This window comes from Choloepus didactylus, chromosome 18 (assembly GCF_015220235.1).
Source record: "Choloepus didactylus isolate mChoDid1 chromosome 18, mChoDid1.pri, whole genome shotgun sequence".
Taxonomy (NCBI): domain Eukaryota; kingdom Metazoa; phylum Chordata; class Mammalia; order Pilosa; family Megalonychidae; genus Choloepus; species Choloepus didactylus.
This window is the reverse complement of record NC_051324.1, coordinates 4,754,484-4,772,655: the sequence shown is the minus strand read 5'-3', so window position 1 is coordinate 4,772,655 and position 18,172 is coordinate 4,754,484. Positions and strand designations below refer to the sequence as shown.

Sequence of the window (18,172 nt, the reverse complement as noted above, 5' to 3'; positions counted from 1 at the left end):
GTTACCGGGACTGTAAGTTTAAACCAGGACTACCTCTGGCAGGTTGGGGTGGTTCCGCCAGTCGCAGGGTGCCTGGTCGCATTTGTAGACCAGGTGTCAACCTGACCAGGTATCCATCTTTAGTCCTGGTTCCTGACATCAGTGGTCTATTCTCCAGCATTGATTGACTCTCTGGGATGCGCGAAGGCTTCTGAAATGATTTACAGCACTAAAGCTTTAGACCGGAAACAATGGCTTTGAAGAATGGAATTGCATACTTAACAAGTGGGTTTCAAAGTGGGTAAAAGTAAAACTGTGCAAATTCCGGACAATTAACGCAAATGGTTTTTAACATCTCTTTCCCAGAGGATTTTCCTTCGATGAGTGCCAAGACTACTCATACTCTCAAAATTAAAATGAAGTTTACTGTGGAAAAATGTGTAATGCTACTGTAGCTAGAAGAGTTGTTCTGTATTTAATGTTTTCTTTTTTCCATCTTTTTACAGTTTTTCGAGGTGCCTTTTGATTCAAACATGAGTAGGACAAAGAACAGACCTCTGGTTCGTGGACAGATCAGGTAAAATTATGAATATAAATCTCTTCCACGTTATAAAACGTTCATTTGCTTGTTTTAGAAGTTAAAGTGACATACTCTCAAAGGGACAAATTGGTGTGCATACACAGTACCTTTCACCTTTAATCAAAATATACTGCAGAGCACTTAAGATGGATCTAAGATTTTCAGTTTCATTGTAGGAGTAACTTACGCAATCGATTTCCTTATTAAATTCAATTTTGAGGCATAGACTTTGTTTCACTCGTAGTGACTGAAGATAAAAACATTCCATTAACACAAATGACTTTCAGACAGATTCACATAAGGTCTCAAAATAAAGATGTGTCTGAAACCTTATTTTTTCAGATAAACAGATAATGCTGTTACATGCCAAGTAAAGTACTGCCCCATTATACTCCTTTCCACCAAATTCAAGTAAGTAGAACTACAAGGCATATAAATATTTTAATATCACTAATGGTTAATAATTAAACATTTTACTTCCTGAAGAACTCTAAATTGGCATTTTAAAATATTTTTTTTGACTCTAAAGTACATTACAAGTCTAAAAGAATAAAAAATGCCAAATGGTTTATACTTACTATTCTAAATCAGTGATTCTTGCTTTGTATTTCCAGGCAGTACCCTCATGGAGCTTAAAATTTATTAGGAGTAGCACTTGTGGACCAGCTAATCACATATGTTAAGTAAAAACGATAAAGCAAACAAATACAGATACAGTCACATAAGTCTATGCAAAAGGATGATTTTTAATATTGGCTGTTTTTAACCATTCAGTTCTTAGTGAATTTAAAATATCATTGTATTAAAAAGAATAATTTATACAGAACCAGATGAAAATCTATAAGGTAAAAACCTCATAACTGTCTATTACTTTCTTTCCTTTTTAAAATTATAAAGTGTTTGGTTTATGTTTAGAAACTATCAGAAGTATTTTTATTTTATAAAGTTATTTATCTTTAGAGGTGAGAATGCAAACCCTGTCACCCATCTGAAAAGCTAAAACCTACTCTTGCCTCTGGTCAAATCCAAAGTGAGTTCTGAATTATTTGGAATTTAGGTCTAGTCATTTTTCCTCCATGAAATCTCACACTCCTTTGCAACCAGGGGCAATGTGGGACCAGGCTCGGTAAGTAGAGTCATTAGGAATGTCCTGGTCATCAGATAAAGGCCCAACATTTTCCTACTAGCTCACCTTCCTTTGCCGAGTGTAGTCGGTTCCCTCCACTCTGGAAAAGCAAAGCCCCTGAGGACACCCGGGAGGGATCTTCGTGCCTTGGGCTTGTTATTGCCAGTGCCCTTCTTTTCCAGGAGAGGCTGCAGTACAAGCACTTACTCTTTCTAAACCTGTAACTTCTTCCTTGGTTTGCAGGGTGGCCAGACAGAACCTTATTTATAGGAATAAACCTTAATTGGTATTTCAGAGGGCAAATTATAGGTATGAAGAAAATGGACACAAACTTATTTTTATAGCTAGGGCGTATTTTACTAAATAGGTGCCAGGGGCTGTTATAAGTCTGGGGCACAAATCTTCTCACATTGGGAAGCAAAGTTTTAGGACTGAAGACCTTACATCTTGCCGATTCATATTTATTATAATTTAGCAAAATATTATCTACTGCCCAGATGTTTGATAGTGCGTGACCATAGGGGTGTAGTAGAAAGTCTGTGGGCTACCCATTAGCATTTCTTTCTCAGCTTTGGTGATTCTCATGCTTACAACAGCTATTGTCTATGTAAGTACAAGCGTAGCCAGTTTATTTTGAAATTTTCTTTTGGGGTTGATATGCCTTATTGAGTCTACACAATAAACTGCGTCCCTGTCATTGTAAGCCTGGAGAAGAAATCCTTTGAAAACCTTGTGCCGATGACGGCTGTTTGAGCCCTTGTACACAATTTGGTTCCTCTCCATCCTGAAGACATACCATGAACATGTACGGAATCAATATATTTCATTAAAACTTTTTCAAGCAATTGCAGCTTACTTTGAAAATTAATGTTTACATGAACAAAACTAAAGAGCAAAAGTAATGCTGTGATACTTAAGGAAAGAAACATATGATGGGTTGTTCTGTGATACACTGAGGACCTGGGGAAATACCCCAAAGGAGCCCTTTGTGTATGGGGACCCATGAGTGCAGCTGTGCACGTGCACGAGGGCCATGCCCTATACTCATAGGCCTCTCCGAGAGAGAAAGATGGTGGGAGCAGTGCATGCTGAACGCCCTATAGAGCTGACAGGGAAGGCAGTGCTTTTTGCTTGTTTAATTTAGTCTTTATTCCAGAAAAGATTTGACGTGTCAGAAGACTGTTTTAATAAAATAGAGGAAAATGTATAAAGTCAGAATCAAGGGAGAATAGAATATGGGATAAATGGTAAGATCACAAGAAAAGTGTATCGCATTCACATCGTTAATAAGTTTGATCTGTAAATTTCGTTCTGTAAATTTCCTGGTGACATCAGTTGCAGAAAAATAAGCATTACATGCATTATTGGTAATTAATTCTCATTATAGCACCATGAGGCAGATGCTATTAAATTCCCCCAATATTCAGGTAAGGAAACTGGAGGCTCCAAGAGAGTATGGTACTTGCCCAAGATGTTATTGCAAGTGAGTGGCAAAACCAGAATTTGGCCCTGCTCCATTTCACTCCAGACCCTGAGTTCCTAACAACCCCACATAACTGCCTCTCAAGGTCTCTTTATCCATAAGAAAAAAACACCACTTTGGGGAGACCAAACTTATGCCTCTTAGTTTTAAAAGAATAGGGGACACATGGTGATGGTGTTAGAAGAATGTCTTCAACAACTTCTGGAGAGAAAATTAAATACAGGTTTCTAAGGCATCACTCTGTATAAGCCAAAGACAAATACCAAAGAATAACTCCCAGTGAGAACAATGCAGACTGTATGGCCCTCAAGCTGGCGAGGAGGAGAAAACCCTCGGCCAGACATTGTAGACCAAGGGCGCACCTCTAATGGTTCAGCTTGACCCGGGAAGTCAGCTGACACAGTGATAGGAGAAGGAGAGAAGGTGTCCGTGTTACGTGTGTATCGGGTGATGGCTTGAATCAAGACCCAACATAGGGAAATGCTCTGCCTCATGGGATGCCTGCAGAGTACATCCCAATAAACCAGAAAAGTCCCAGTTTACACCTGTTCTCCCAGCAGAGTTATTGATAGTATCCCCTTTCATTCTCAATAATGTCCAGTTTGGATGATAACTATATATTTAAGTGAAGATAATGTGAGGCACTGATTGTTTATCCTGGACAGAATATACGCTATGTGAAATTAGGACCCCCTACTTAATAAGTCAAGCCCTCAATCTTGAGGCTTGCTCTTGTGAAACTCAGGGCAGCAAATGGGAGGCTAAGCCTTCCTATAATTATGCCTAAGAGGCACCTCCAGAGAGCCTCTTTTGTTGCTCTGATGTGGCCTTTCTCTCTCTAAGCCCAACTTAACCTCTCCTCTATGTGGGCTATGACTTCCAGGGAATGAATCTCCCTGGTGACATGGGATATGGCTCCCAGGAATGAGCGTGGCCATGGCATCAAGGGATTGAAAATGCCTGCTTGACGAAAAGGGGAAAAGAAAGGTAACAAAATAAGGTTACGGTACCTAAGAGATTTCAAATAGAGTTGAGAGGCAATCCTGGAGGTTACTCTTAGGCAAGCTCCAGCTAGATATCCCAAATGACGTCAGCATGCCATGCCCTAACCAACAGTAAGTAGTCTTGAATGTGAAGTCCCTATGTGAGATTCTATAAAACTTAAATCCACCAGAGTGTTCCTATGCTAAACAAGTCCAAAAAGCCAGAGGCAACAGCCTCTTTAAGAACAGCAACCAGATGCAGCCCCTTGCCCATGCTGTCAACACCCCCTTTCAATATGAACAAGTTAGGGTGGTCTCTGCCTACACAGCTCTGAAGATCAGAAAGTGATTAAACAAGAGGAAGGTGTAGCAACAGAGAATATAGGATTTGACAAAGGATTATGAATACTGAAACCACTGGTGAAAACTAGGTAGTGGCAAGTTATTGAATCATTCATTCACGCTGTCATCATCAGGATACATACGTCTGTCGACAGAATTGTGTATGCAGAGAAGTGTGCTAGTTGCTAAAGTCACAGGGAGGAAAATGACATGGTCTTCATTCTCTTGGAATCAATCACACACATGCATAAAAAGGAAACTAAGTGATGTCAAAGGTGGAGTTCACTCACCAAATGGACTTTTCAGCTGTGTCTGAAAGACAGGCACCAGGCTAGACACTGGGAGCACAGAGATGACCCAGACACATTTCTGTCTCATGTGGGGTTTGGACTAGTTATTTAAACATGTTACAATATAATGTGGTCCCTATACATAGGGACAGGCTCAGGAGTTCTGGGAGCACAAAGAAGAGGTCTCTAACCCAAACTGAGAAGGCCAAGATTACTCAGCGAAGGAAATGAGGTCTTCAAGCTGAGAACCAAAGGACAAATAAGAAATAAGCCATTCCAGTTGTTCCTTTCTAAACTCTTTTTTTCTGTTCCTTCCTCCTCTGTCTGCTCCTGAGTTGTCTTTAGCCTCCTTCTCATCACACTCTATCCCCGCATATGGTACACGCTACACCTCCATCCCAGATCCCAGGTCCCTCTTCTGAGCCTAGACCCTTACATCTAACTACCCTTTGGAAATTCCTTTTGGGATGCCCCTGTAAACTGCTCAAATTCCATATGTATACAGCCCAATTCATCATTTTCATTCCCAAACCTCTTTTACATGCTGTATTTGTTAATTTATATTCCAAAGCCAAGTACCTGTGAGTCATCCCAGACTCTTTTTCTCTTATCACCTCTATCCTATTACTTGACAAAATGTGACTCTTCAGTCTCCTAAATAATCCTGGAACCCGGGCCGTACCCATGCTGTTGTGTTAGCCTCAGATCATCAGTTTTCCACAGGCTCCTGCCAACCGCAGCCCACCTGACCCCCTCTCTTCACTCCAGCCCTCCTTCCGTCTAACTTCCACCAAGCTGCCAGAGGGGGCTTCCTTAAACAAACACACTAGTTTCTGGCTTAAAACCCTTTATGGTCTTCCAAACATGTTTAAGACAGAATATTTCCTTTTAGTTCTTTACTGTGTCATTCAAGGCCTTTCAGGGTCTGGTCCATCCTGGTCCTTGCAGCCTCATCCCACAGTGTCCACCTTCTTCACTCATCCTTGTATTTAGATCATGGCTGACTGAAAGTACAAGGCTTTCTCTCATCTCCGCCTATGCCAGTTTGAAGCTGTTATGGACCCCAGAAAAGCCATATTTTAATCCCATCTTGTGGGGTGGGACCTTTTGATTAAACTATTTCCATGAAGGTGTGACCCTGTTCATTTAGGGTGGGTCTTAATTAGATTGCTGGAGTGCTTAAGAGAGCTCAGGGGCCAACACAGATGCTGACACTTGAAGATGCAGACAGAAAGATGTTTGGAGATGCTAAGCTAAGAAATGAAGCCCAGAGTTTGCCCCGGAGAAGCTAAGAGAGGACCCCCAGACATTTAGAAAAAAATACCCAGGGAGAACAAGCAAGGATACACAGGGGTTGAAAGAGAAAAGCTAAGAGAGACAGAAGCCCAGAGACATTTTGAAGAAAGCCATTTTGAAACACAACCCAGGAGTAAAGGACCAGCAGATGCCAGGCACATGCCTTCCCAGCTGACAAAGGTGTTCTGGACGCCATCAGCTTTTCTTCATTGAAGGTATCCTCTTGTTGATGCCTTAGTTTGGACACTTTTATGGCCTTAGGTCTGTAAATTTGTAACCTAATCAATCCCCTTTATAACATCCAACCCATTTCTGATATTTTGCATAACAGCAGCAAACTGGAACACTGCCAGATGTGCTAACCTTGGCCTTTCATTGCCTGGGTAATTTTTATATCACGTATACTTCCTCTGGAAGTAAGAGCTATTTCCATGCTCCAATTTCCATGAGGTAGTGTCATGTATCCTGTCTTGATGCTTTCACTGGTTTTTGTGCATACCTCTGTTATAACACTCAATACACGACATACACATGGGTGTCTGTGCCTCTTCCTCTTATACTGTGAGTCCTTCCAAGGCAAGGATTGAGCCCTCCTTCGCTACCTCCAGTGCCTCGGGTCATTTAGTAATAGATGATGCTGAGTGCCTAGTATGTGCTAGGAACCATTTTTAATGTTAAGATATACTACAGAACAAAACAGACAAAAATCCCTGCTGTTGTAGAGCTTATGTGGAGCCATCCCTTCTGGCAGGGAGCAGCTGCCTTGTAGGCAGAGGGAGTAGAGCAAGCACAAAGCCCAGGACGTCAGAGTATTCCCGGCACTAACCAGAAAGGAGGCCAGGGTGCCCGGCACCTGACAAGCAAGGAGCAGAAGTCAGAAGTCAGTCTGTGGTGAGGAGTCTGGATAGAATCCCATGTGCAGTGGGAAGCCAGCTATGCCTTCTGAGCATGGGATTGGCATGATCGGATTTGTGTTTTTACAAGAATCTTCATTTGCCCTGAGAGAATGGCCTGTACAGTGGCAAGGGTGAACAGAGTCCAGCGGAGAAACTGCCCAGGTCCATGTGCGAGTTCATCACTTGGAGCAGGGTGGTCACAGGGAAGGGAAGTTTTGCTGCTGCTTGGTTCAAACCTCAGGCTGGACGCCTGTTGTAGTTTGCTGATGCTGCTGGAATGCAAAACACCAGAGATGGATTGGGCTTTATAAAAGGGGGTTTATTTGGTTACACAGTTACAGTCTTAAGGCCATAAAGTGTCCAAGGTAACACATCAGCAGTCAGGTACCTTCACTGGAGGATGGCCAATGGTGTCCGGAAAACCTCTGTTAGCTGGGAAGGCACGTGGCTGGTGTCTGCTCCAGAGTTCTGGTTTCAGAATGACTTTCTCCCAGGACATTCTTCTCTAGGCCGCAGCTCTTGCTCAAAATGTCAATCTCAGTTGCTCTTGGGGTGTTTTTCCTCTCTTAGCTTCTCTGGAACACGAGTCTTCTTTCAACGGCCGTCTTCAAACTGTCTCTCATCTGCAGCTCTTCTCTCAGCTCCTGTGCATTCTTCAAAGTGTCCTTCTTGGCTGTAGCAAGCCCGCTCCTTCTGTCTGAGCTTATATAGAGCTCCAGTGAACTAATCAAGGCCCACGCTGAATGGGCGGGACCACACCTCCATGGAAATTATCCAATCAGAGTTATCACCTATAGTTGGGTGGGGCACATCTCCATGAAAACAGCCTAATCCAAACGTTCCAACTTAATCCCCACTAATATGTCTGCCCCATAAGATTGCATCAAAGAACATGGCTTTTTCTGGGGGATATAATATATACAACGCCTTCACCCCAAAGTTCAACCAAACTCCCGTGTCCGTTTTCCCAAGCCTTTCCCTGCCTTTTCTGTGCATCACTGATCTCTCATGGATAAACTCCACCCATCCCTGCTTTCCTCCTTTTGCTCCTACTCCCCTCTCCTTGCCTTTTCCCTTTTTTCTCTCTTATGCAACTTTTATTCATTCTTCTTTAGGGAGTGTCACTTCTCTCAAATGCTGCCATCTTCTGCTCTCTCCTCCTGTCTTACATTTGCAGCTCTTTGCACGGTCACCACGTCATTCATTATGAGGTAGAGCCGCAAAGTCAGGCATCAGAGCATGACCCCCGATAAGGCAGAGCTCCACTGACCGGTCTAACCCCCAACCACCACCACCACCACACATACGCCTCACTGTGCAGTGTGGTTATCCGTGATAAGGTTAGAGCAGCAACTGGTAAACCCCGGGGGGATGTGGGACCCTTTCTATCCTCCACCAAGAGCCGTCTTAGAAGCTGAGTAGTCTGACTGCCCCTCCATCTAAATATAGACTTTTCTTTTGTTCCCTCCTTTCATTTAACTCAGTGATTCTCCAGCTTTAGAAAACATAGCAGTTATTTTCTAGAACTGAACATTCATAGCCTCGCCTTGTGCTTTAATGGATGACTTAAGGGGACTTTGGAGGATAATGTTGAATATAGTATAATTTTACCTTAGGGCTGACTTAAATAAGATGAATAAAGTACAGCTCCACTGTGTTTCAAGGAAATGTATCTGATCCTTTTACATTCTTACGCTGTTCATCTTTGTGTGTGTGCGGGGGGGGGTTATATATATATATATATATATAACATAAAATTTAAGTGTACAATTCAGTGGCATTAATTACACTCACCGTGCTGCACTGCCATCCCCGCCATCCATTCCCAAGACTTTTCATGACCCCAGACAGAAACCCTGTATCCACTGGGCAATAAGTCCATCCCTCATCCCTCCTGCCCCAGTAACCTCTGCTCTACTCTATGTATCTGAATTCACTTCTTGGTCTTCCTTGCGAGTGTAATCATTTGATATTTGTCCTTTTGTCCCTTGCTTCCTTCACTTAATGTAATGTTTCCAAGGTTCACCTAGATTGTAGCATGTATCAACACTTCATTCCTTTTTGTGGCTGAATAATATTCCATTGTACCAATAGACCACATTTTGTTTATTCATTCATCTGTTGGATGCTTGGATTGTTTCCACCTTTTGGCTATTGTGAATAAGGCTGTTCTGAATACTGGTGTGTCTGTTTGAGTTCCTGCTTTCAGTTGCCTTTCTTTTTAATGAGCTGATGTTCCAGTTTGCTGAAGCTGCTATTATGCAAAATACCAGAAATGGATTGGCTTTTATAAAGGGGGTTTATTAGGTTACAGGTTTACAATTCTAAGGCCATAAAAGTATCTCAAGCTAAGGCATCAGCAAGGTGATACCTTCACTGAAGGACAGCCGATGGCATCCGGAACACCTCTGTCAGCTGGGAAGGCAGGTACCTGGTGTCTGCTGGTCCTTTGCTCCCAGGTTCTGGTTTCGAAATGGTTTTCTTCAAAATGTCTGCAGGCTTCTGTCTCTCTTAGCTTCTCTCTTTCAGCTCCTCTTCATCTTTCCTTTTTCTCCCAGGGCATTTCTCACTAAGCATCTGGGGGTCCTCTCTCAGCTTCTCCTGGGCAAACTCTGGGCTCTTCCTCTCTTAGCTTAGCATCTCCATACACTTTTCTGTCTGCATTCTAAGCATCTGGGTCTGAGTTGGCCCCTGAGCTCTCTTAAGGACTCCAGTAAACTAATCAAGACCCACCCTCAATGGGCGGGGCCCCATCTCCATGGAAATAATCTAATCAAAAGGTCTCACCCACAATAAGTCTGCCCCCACAAGATTGCATTAAAGAACATGGATTTTTATGGAGTACATAACAGATTCAAACAACACAGCTGCCTTTTGTCTTTGTTGTTTGAGATGATGGAGAAAGTGACATTGAATATATTTAGCAAACAAGGAATAATAGGATAATTGACTATTTTTGAAATATTAATTACAGTAATAATATCCCCTTTGCATTTTAAGCAGCCTAGAATTTTTCTGTATTTTTGTTTGTTCGTTTTTCAGTGAATCAATGGGGGAAATCTTTATTGCTAATATACTATTTAATGAGAGTAAAATCTGTGAGATTACATTATTATTTGTTTCTCTTTCCCAAGGAGAATACAGAAAACGGTACCTAAGTTTTGATTATCTATCAATTGCCTGTATAAGATGCCAATTCTATGTGTCTGAGTATCACTTATAGTTAAAAAAAAAAGAAAAAAGTAAAACAAAAAGCAGGCATGGGAGTATTGTCTACTTATCCTCTTTGTGAAAGTACTGTTTTTCCTGTTTTCTTCACTAGTGGAAAAAAAAGGGGGCTTTTTATACTAAAATGTTATGTTTATATTCATCCTAAGTCTTCCAGGGCTCTTCCAAGAGGTTATTAACTATTCCAATTATCTATTCCAAGGAAAACTATTGCCTTGCAATAATTGTGGGTGGTTAATAGAAACATCCTTTTGCAGTTTCTATTTACCAAATGTAATTCCTGTGCAAACACTTGACCCCGTGGCTTTCTGCTTTTTACTTCAGCTCTAGGGCCTTTGGGGTAGAATTATTTATCAGAGTCTTTAATGGTTCAGGGCCACTTGATGAATTTGAGTACGCTGTATATCACAACACATTAGGAAGCATCTCAGATGCACACGAATCACAGTGCACTTCGCTAAGGAGCTCTTCCAGCTGCATCTAAGGAAGTCTGGAGAAAAGTTCTCCAGAGGGGCCATATGGAGCTGTTGTAATCTCTCATATCAGCTGCCCACCATACGGTTTATCCCTTTTAACTTGGAGCCAAACTATTGCATCTTTTCCCTTTAAACTCAGTGTAGGCACAGTCATGGAGCAGCCCAGGGTATCCGTAGCTTCTGGTAGTCCAGATGCACATGTGGGGAAGCAGAATTTATCACAAGCAAAATCAAGAATTAGTTTGTCTTTGACACCTGAGTCCTTTATTTCGCTGCCATTTTTATATCCTCATTAGTGACCTCCTCCCTTCCCTCCACCACTTACATGTCATGTCATGCAGGTATCCAATGTCTTGAACTCTTTCCACCTAAAGAAGCTCCATGTCTGCTTACAACACTGGCCCTACTTGGATTAGATGGGTTTTAGGGTTTTAGTCATTTTAGGGTGGGCTAGGGGATGGGTCAGAGGAAGAGGAGGGGTTAAAGGTGAATGTCCCCCGTATTTCTTCCTAAGACCACCTCCATTCTTCTCACGAGGATACCAAGCATTTCCCCATAGCAAATTAGTTGCCAGAAGTCTAACACCAATTTTTGGAAGTTGTTGGGGACCCATTGGGCCCCTGGGATCCTTTTTCTACCTCATGGCCTTCCAAGCTCTAAGACCTAGACACCAAGTTGCGTGAGAGCAGGTTGTTTGGCCACACTCTGCAGCCTCTCCCAATCCCTCTGCAAACCCCACTGCTCCACTGGGTCCTTTTTGTATGGCTTAATATTTGGGTGGATGGTCCTTCTAGCTTAGCTGGAAATCTTTATTAAATCCTATTGCTCCCTTTATGTACTCTTCTATTTCTTCTCCTTTTATAGCCAAAATTCTGGAAAGTGTGGCCCACTCCTGACTTGCCTATTGCCCTGTAGCATCCACCCTCCCTATTCATCTCTGCTTTTCTCAATACCTCAGCTTCGTCTTCGCTTTCTTCATATTGGACCTTCTGATCCCTCTTGCTCTCAATTTGATTCATCATCAAAATGGCAGCCTCAGCCTTAGCTGCAAGATCTTCCTGCTGAGTCCTCTGTTTCAACTCCAAAGCCTCTGAAGAGCAAATATATTTGTCCAAGCTTGAATAAGATATTCCATCCCTGGTCCCGTCTCCTGTGGCCAGGGAAAGGGGTGTGGGGACAACCAAGTGATGGGGTAACACCAAGTGCATGAGGCTATACCTCCCAGAGCTGGTTCTTTCTGGCAGCCTCCCCCCGCCCCGTACTTCCTCTGCTTCCTTGTAGCCTGTGCTTCTCCTCACTTCAGCTTGTACTTGGCCCAATGTGGAATTCACGGCCTGACTCTGCTTTGTAACATCCTAGCTATAATCCATCTCCTCTACCCCCAACACACACACATACTTAATGCTTAATTGTTTGATTCTGAAATTTGACATTGTCTGAGTCTTATATCTTGTCTCTCATCGACAAAAGTGTTCCCTCTCCCAGGATCCCCCCTTTCTCACTGTGTTTGCAGCCCTTCTGGAGGAGGGTTTCGTGTTCCTTCATGCTTGGATTTTATGTTCTCCTTGTTGTTTTCGGAGAGGACAGAGGGATAGAGACATCTTTAATCAGCCATCATTTTCTGGTGTATCTTACTCAAATATTTTTTAAGTAATAAACTTTTTCTTAGTCTATGCTAGTTAAAAGTGTATGCTTTTTAAGAATGTCAAGATTGAATGTTTCTTCTGAATGTTTTAGAATTAAATACTTTCCTTCTATTAATTCAATTCATCAAGAATTTATTGGTGACCTTTAATGCCACCATCCCTGTCAGTTTGGTTTTATTTCATTTCTTGATGCTCTAAAAGCTTATAATCTGGGTAAAAAAAATTAACCAAGTGCAGAAAATGCTTAGCAGACAGACCAAGGCAGCCCATAAATATGTGTTGAATGAAATGAATAAATTGGTACAAACAAGTTCTGTGGAGGTCAGAGAAAGAAGATACAGAGAAGTACCAGAGAGGCCTGTGCAAGTTTTGTGCAGGAAGTGGGGCCTGGGCTTTCCTTCATTGTTATTTTGAAAGGCATCATATTTTGATTGTCTCCTTCGAATTATCCATCTTCCAGCCTAGTAATGTTGACAGGGAAGTGATGCACGTCAGCATTAGTTTTTCCAACTTAATGGATCAGTTGAGAGCACTCCATCCTTGTAAGCTCTAGGTGTGGATTGGAAGTAGGAGAGATTGAACGATAAGAGCAAAGTGAAAGGTTATTTAGAGAGGATAAATTAAAGCACTTCGAATAGGGGTCAGCCAATACCTGGTTTTTAAATGAATGACGAAGATCGAGTTTTAGAAATGAAATGAATGGATTGTTTAGTTGGCATTATTAACTTAAGGAACACGGTTTAGCTTAAGTATTATAGGGATTTACAGGAGACATTTTTCAAATTTACTGAAGGTTTTACCAGTAAGCACTTAAGCAAATGTAAACATTTTGTGGGCTGTTGGGGAGCTGTGAATATTATTCATCACCCACTCACACTGCTCTAACACACATATCCCCTACTCTGCTGAAATTCTGCAGTTTCTAAGGATTGTTATGATTACTTTCTTGGTGTGTATATATTGCAAATGTAATAAGAACATAAACATTTCATAAGTATAGAAATTTTCTTTTTTAGCATTACCAGTCATGTGAAGTGGCAGGAAGAACAAATTTGAAGAACAAATTTGGTCCCAATTTAATAGTGGTGCTAATATAGAGAACTTTATTCTCAAGATAAAATAATTTAATGTTATGAACCATGGTATGAAAAAGCCCCCAAAAAGTTTTTGTACACATCCTCACGCTTAGTTGTTTTACTGGGTGAATGAGAGGAACGCTGAGGTTTTCTAAAAGTTACATTCCTTTCTCTCCTTGTCATAAGAAAAACCATTACAACTGTTTTGAAGCATCCCAAGTTGTATTTGTTGACAGCAATTCTGGAGACTGGAATTCTACCATTCCCATTTTTGCTTTTTAATCAAAAACTATATTTGGGTTCTCAGATATTCTAATAGATATGAATATGAAGAGTTAGCTTTCATAATAACTTGGTCTATCACCTGTGACTACTTGAGAAATATGTAGTAGGATCTAACACCTCTTACTAATAATGTAGGGTCACTTAGTCTGATGTCCCCTCACTTTGTTTCCTCTCCTTTCAAATAAAATGATATGAAAAGGTTTGAGAACCATCAAGCATTATTCCCGTTGACTGGCATAATGTGAGGGGTGACCTTGAGGCAGTATTCTCTGAAAAAGTTCAGTTCAAATACTCTTAAAGTTTCACTTCAACCAGCGTCTTCGGGCACCAGTCTTGGGTCCTCTAGAAAAGTGAATAGTGCAGGGTTGCCACACTGAAAAAACATGGTATGGTGCGGTGGGCAGGCGAGGCAATGCATCATTTCAGCGTAGGACTCAGAAGTGCTGTGAGAGCCCAGGGGACTGGCGTTTGGACCGACCATGGGAAGGGAGGCAGGAAGGAGAGGAGGGGGAGGGAAGATGGAAAATGTTCTTGGAGGAGTTGTTTGGATGTCTAGACTGAGTCTTAGAGGACGTGTAGGAACTGGCCATACAAATTGGTAGGAGTGCTGAGAGAGGGGGCAGGGGAGGCCACGTCTCGAGCAGAGGAATGTGTGAGCAGTGTAGTTACGTGGACACCTTCTATAGAAGAATGTCACTTAGACTAGAAATTGCAAAACATGGCCAACACCCCAAATCCTGAAGAGGCGTTTTTGGTTTGGCCTTCTGTACCTTCCAACAGTTTGCCTTGGTTGCCACCATTTTAAAATACCTAGAACTCCAAGTTCCCAGGCCTCCATTGCACATTCCCCATGGTATCAGCCAGTCAAACCTGAGTAGCAGTTCCCGCAGTCCTCGCCACTCTTAATGTCTTTAAGTAGGCCCACTTTACTCCTCTCTATCACCAGCCTGCTCCCTATATGATATCTGAGTTAGCAAACACTGTCTTGGACCAGAGGCTCTGGTCCCAAGGGGAGGTGCAGGAGGTGAAATAAAAGGGAAGCATTTACACTCCTGGGTAGCTGCACAAGCTTGCAGCTCCCAGGTGGTCTACTAAGCTGATGGGACAATAGTTTTATTTCCTAAAATCACTCTTTACAGATTGTTTCATTAAAGCTTTAAAATTCATTGACCCTAATTTTATCTAGGTAGACAAAGCTGCTGTTTTTGTATAGAGCGATAGAGAGTCCTATACATTAAAAGTGGGAGGTGGAGTCAGAGAATTAAACCACCTGGCCCAACCAGAGGAAAGGGAAGGTGGCAGTCCTCCCCAGGTGTTATGGGAGCTGGGATAGTGGAGGAATTCCGGGTGTGATCCCTTTGTACAAATATCTCATCCTTAATTTAAGCCGAGTTGATGTAGCATGACTCAAGATTTGCCATTTGTGTCTCCCTGAATTAGAAGGCTGACTCTCGTAGGTCAACAATGAAAGGTTCACTTTAGCTTTCGTAAATGCTGGCTTTTCTATCATCCTTGTAGATTAATAAGATTCTTTCAATTGATTTTCAAAAACTCACTTAGCTCAGAACAGCTTTGTTTTTTTCCTCAATGAACAAAAAAAGAGTTTTTCTTAATCTAAGAAAATCACTATGTTCTGAAAATGACCATGCCAAAAATATTCGCTTATTCTTGCAATTTCTTATTCATGCTCTTGAACATGTTTGAAATTTTCTTACTTTTCTTTTGAAACCTGTTCTGTATCCTCATTTCCTTCACAATTTCTTAAGTTCTGAGTTTACGTCAGTCCTCTGCTACCTGATTGTATCTATAACTTGAAACACGTTCAGAAATAGAAAACTCCTACATATGATTCTGGAGAGAAATTTTCCAAAGTTAAGATGTACAGACTTTCTCCAAAAACTCAGGTCAAAGCTCAAATGTGGGATTTATGCAGGAAATTGAAGTTAAATTGGTTTGATTAAGGTTTGGGGTTTTCTTTTGTTTTGAAAAAAGAAAATTTTATTTTTGTAATTTACGAGTCATTCATTCTGGAAGCATGACTAAGAAGTATGAGATTAATTTTTGTGTAAACCAATTACCTGCAGAGCTGTTCAGATATAAAGCTTTCTTGATTTAATAAAACATTTCATGGATCTCACTGAGTCATTACTTAAACAAAAGGTCTCCTTTCTCCAGTAAGTTATTTAAAAGATAAGTAATTTAAATTACATTTATTAAATGCAGTAAATAGGCATCAAAATAAAGCTTGTAGTTTTCTTCCCATTTGTTCCTAATTCCTAGAAAAGGTTCCCTTTTGTTAAAGCTACGTAAGCGCTGATGTTTAATAAACAAGGAATAATTATATTTTAAAGGTGGATAAATAATTTGTAGGAATGTGTTGACAAATTTCTTCTCATTCTTAGTATATTAGTTTCTTTTCTAAAGTATCCTGGGCACTAAGGTCAGAACTAGAAATATCCTATTCACTGATGCTCAGTAGAAAGGTATTTCAATTTAAAATGTAATTCAGTTGCATGTAAAAGTTTTGAAATGCATCTTCATTCAATCTTCAGCATACACCATGAACCTGTTTGTGTAAGTGAATGAATAGGAAAGAATATTTTGAGTTCAGGGAAATCGCCAGATCTTTTTCTGCCCATCTCCATCAAGTAGTGGTATTTTCCTTATTCATACATTTATTCTGTTTTATTGAAAATTAGAACTTTTTTCTAACCTCAACACTCCATTCACCTGCTTTTCTGATCTTTCCTGTATGTACTCATTTCAGCAAGAACCACTCAGACACATTGGTTCCTCTGTTCTTAATAAACTATTGCTGAAAATATGCAAAAGCACCAACATTTTAGAAAAACATTTTGCAAGTGATCAATCTACTTTTTTCTGGCGCTGGCATGTGTTTTTTCCTTGTAATTTGACATACTGAAATTAAATTCTTCATTAAAAGTTATCACTGGAAGTAAGATAGTTTGCCATTTTAATTATCAATAGAAATAAGCTTCACAAGCATCACACATTTATAATTTATAATTAAAAAGTGAAATTTTTGAGTGTACTTGTCTTCCCGTAGTCTATTATATGTCCATCACTCTTTATAAGGTGGAAAGAATGACTGGGTAGGGCCATTTATTGCAAGTTTATCACCCCATTTAAATAGATCCTCTCTAATTCTGTCTCAGTTCACCCATTCTTTTCCTTGTAGCAGTTTTTACCATTTGCGATTTTGTATGTATTTGTGTTTATTTGTTTAATGTCCTTCTTCCTTTCAACACACACTCTTCTATTTTGTTCACTGCTGTGTACCCCACTTAACACAGTGGCTGGCTGTGTGGGCAGTGCGAAGTTTCAGTGAAAAACCTCCAAGTGGACCCTGCTCTCACTCAGTGAGGACCGTGCTCAGGGCTGTATTTACATTATCACGATTAATGCTTACACCAACTCTATGAAGTAAATAGCTCCATTTTACAGATGAAGAAACTGAGGCCGAGAAGTTTAAATAATCTGCTCAAGATCACACAGCTAGAGAGAGTTGAGCCCCTCCTGCTCTGTGGTGGTGTCCCTGAGCCTTTTTGCCTAAGCCCATTTGACTCGGGTTTCAGTCTTGCTGCCTCAAGAGTCGGAATCCAGCCTCGCTTTACAGTTGGAGAAACTAAGGACCAGAGAGATTCCATCATTTGCTAAGTTTACAGAGCTGGTTAACATCAGAGTCAGGCCGCCTGATCTGGATGCTTAGTAATGCGACCACAAGGAAATCAGAGTGTAATCATAATAGTAATAAGGAATTTCAAAGCATTTAAAAATAGATTTTCATTATGAAAATGTTCAAAGAGACAGCAGTAGAGATAGTACCATAGGCCCCATATGCCCATCGCCTGGAATGAGCAGTTTTCAGGATTGTGCCGCTCTAGCTTCATCTATCCTGGAAAGTTCAGTTAAGCCAAAGCACCCTTAACTGCTCAACTGAATTAAATCACGGTGGGCCGAAGAGAGGGCGTAAGGGAGACACCCACTCAAAGTTCCTCAGTGGAAAACAGCTAGTTCTGTATCTAGACACTTCATAAGCCCTTTGTTCTTTCCTCGGGGACACAGACAGAGACAGCTGGAGGGGGGCAGCTTCCTGGGACCAGCAGTGGTCGGAGCTGGGGGAGTGAGGACTGAGGACGGGCCCAGTGGTGGGCACTGGGGGAGGGAGGACGGGCCCAGTGGTGGGCGCTGGGGGAGTGAGGATGGGCCCAATGTTCAGAGCTGGGGGAGTGAGGATGGGCCCAGTGTTCGGATCTGAGGGAGAGAGTACGGGCCCAGTGGTGGGCACTGGGGGAGGGAGGACAGCCCCCGTGGTAGGTGCTGGGGGAGTGAGGATGGCCCCCCGTGATGGGTGCTGGGGGAGGGAGGACAGGCCTGTGCAGCTCGGCCAGGTGGCAGCCAGCCCCCAGCGGTAAGGAGGCTGCACAGCGCTCAGCTTCAGGGGGTACCCGGATCACCTGGGGGC

General features: G+C 41.7%; 1 protein-coding gene across 2 annotated transcripts in view; it reads left to right on the top strand.

The window, feature by feature from the left end:
• LOC119514030 (protoheme IX farnesyltransferase, mitochondrial) overlaps window positions 1-18,172 on the top strand; it is a 143,039-nt gene that overhangs the window by 104,439 nt on the left and 20,428 nt on the right. For both annotated transcript variants that reach the window (XM_037809564.1, XM_037809563.1), the window contains one exon: window positions 486-556. In XM_037809564.1, the coding sequence (XP_037665492.1) occupies window positions 486-556 (71 nt within the window). The remainder of the gene's footprint in view (window positions 1-485; window positions 557-18,172) is intronic.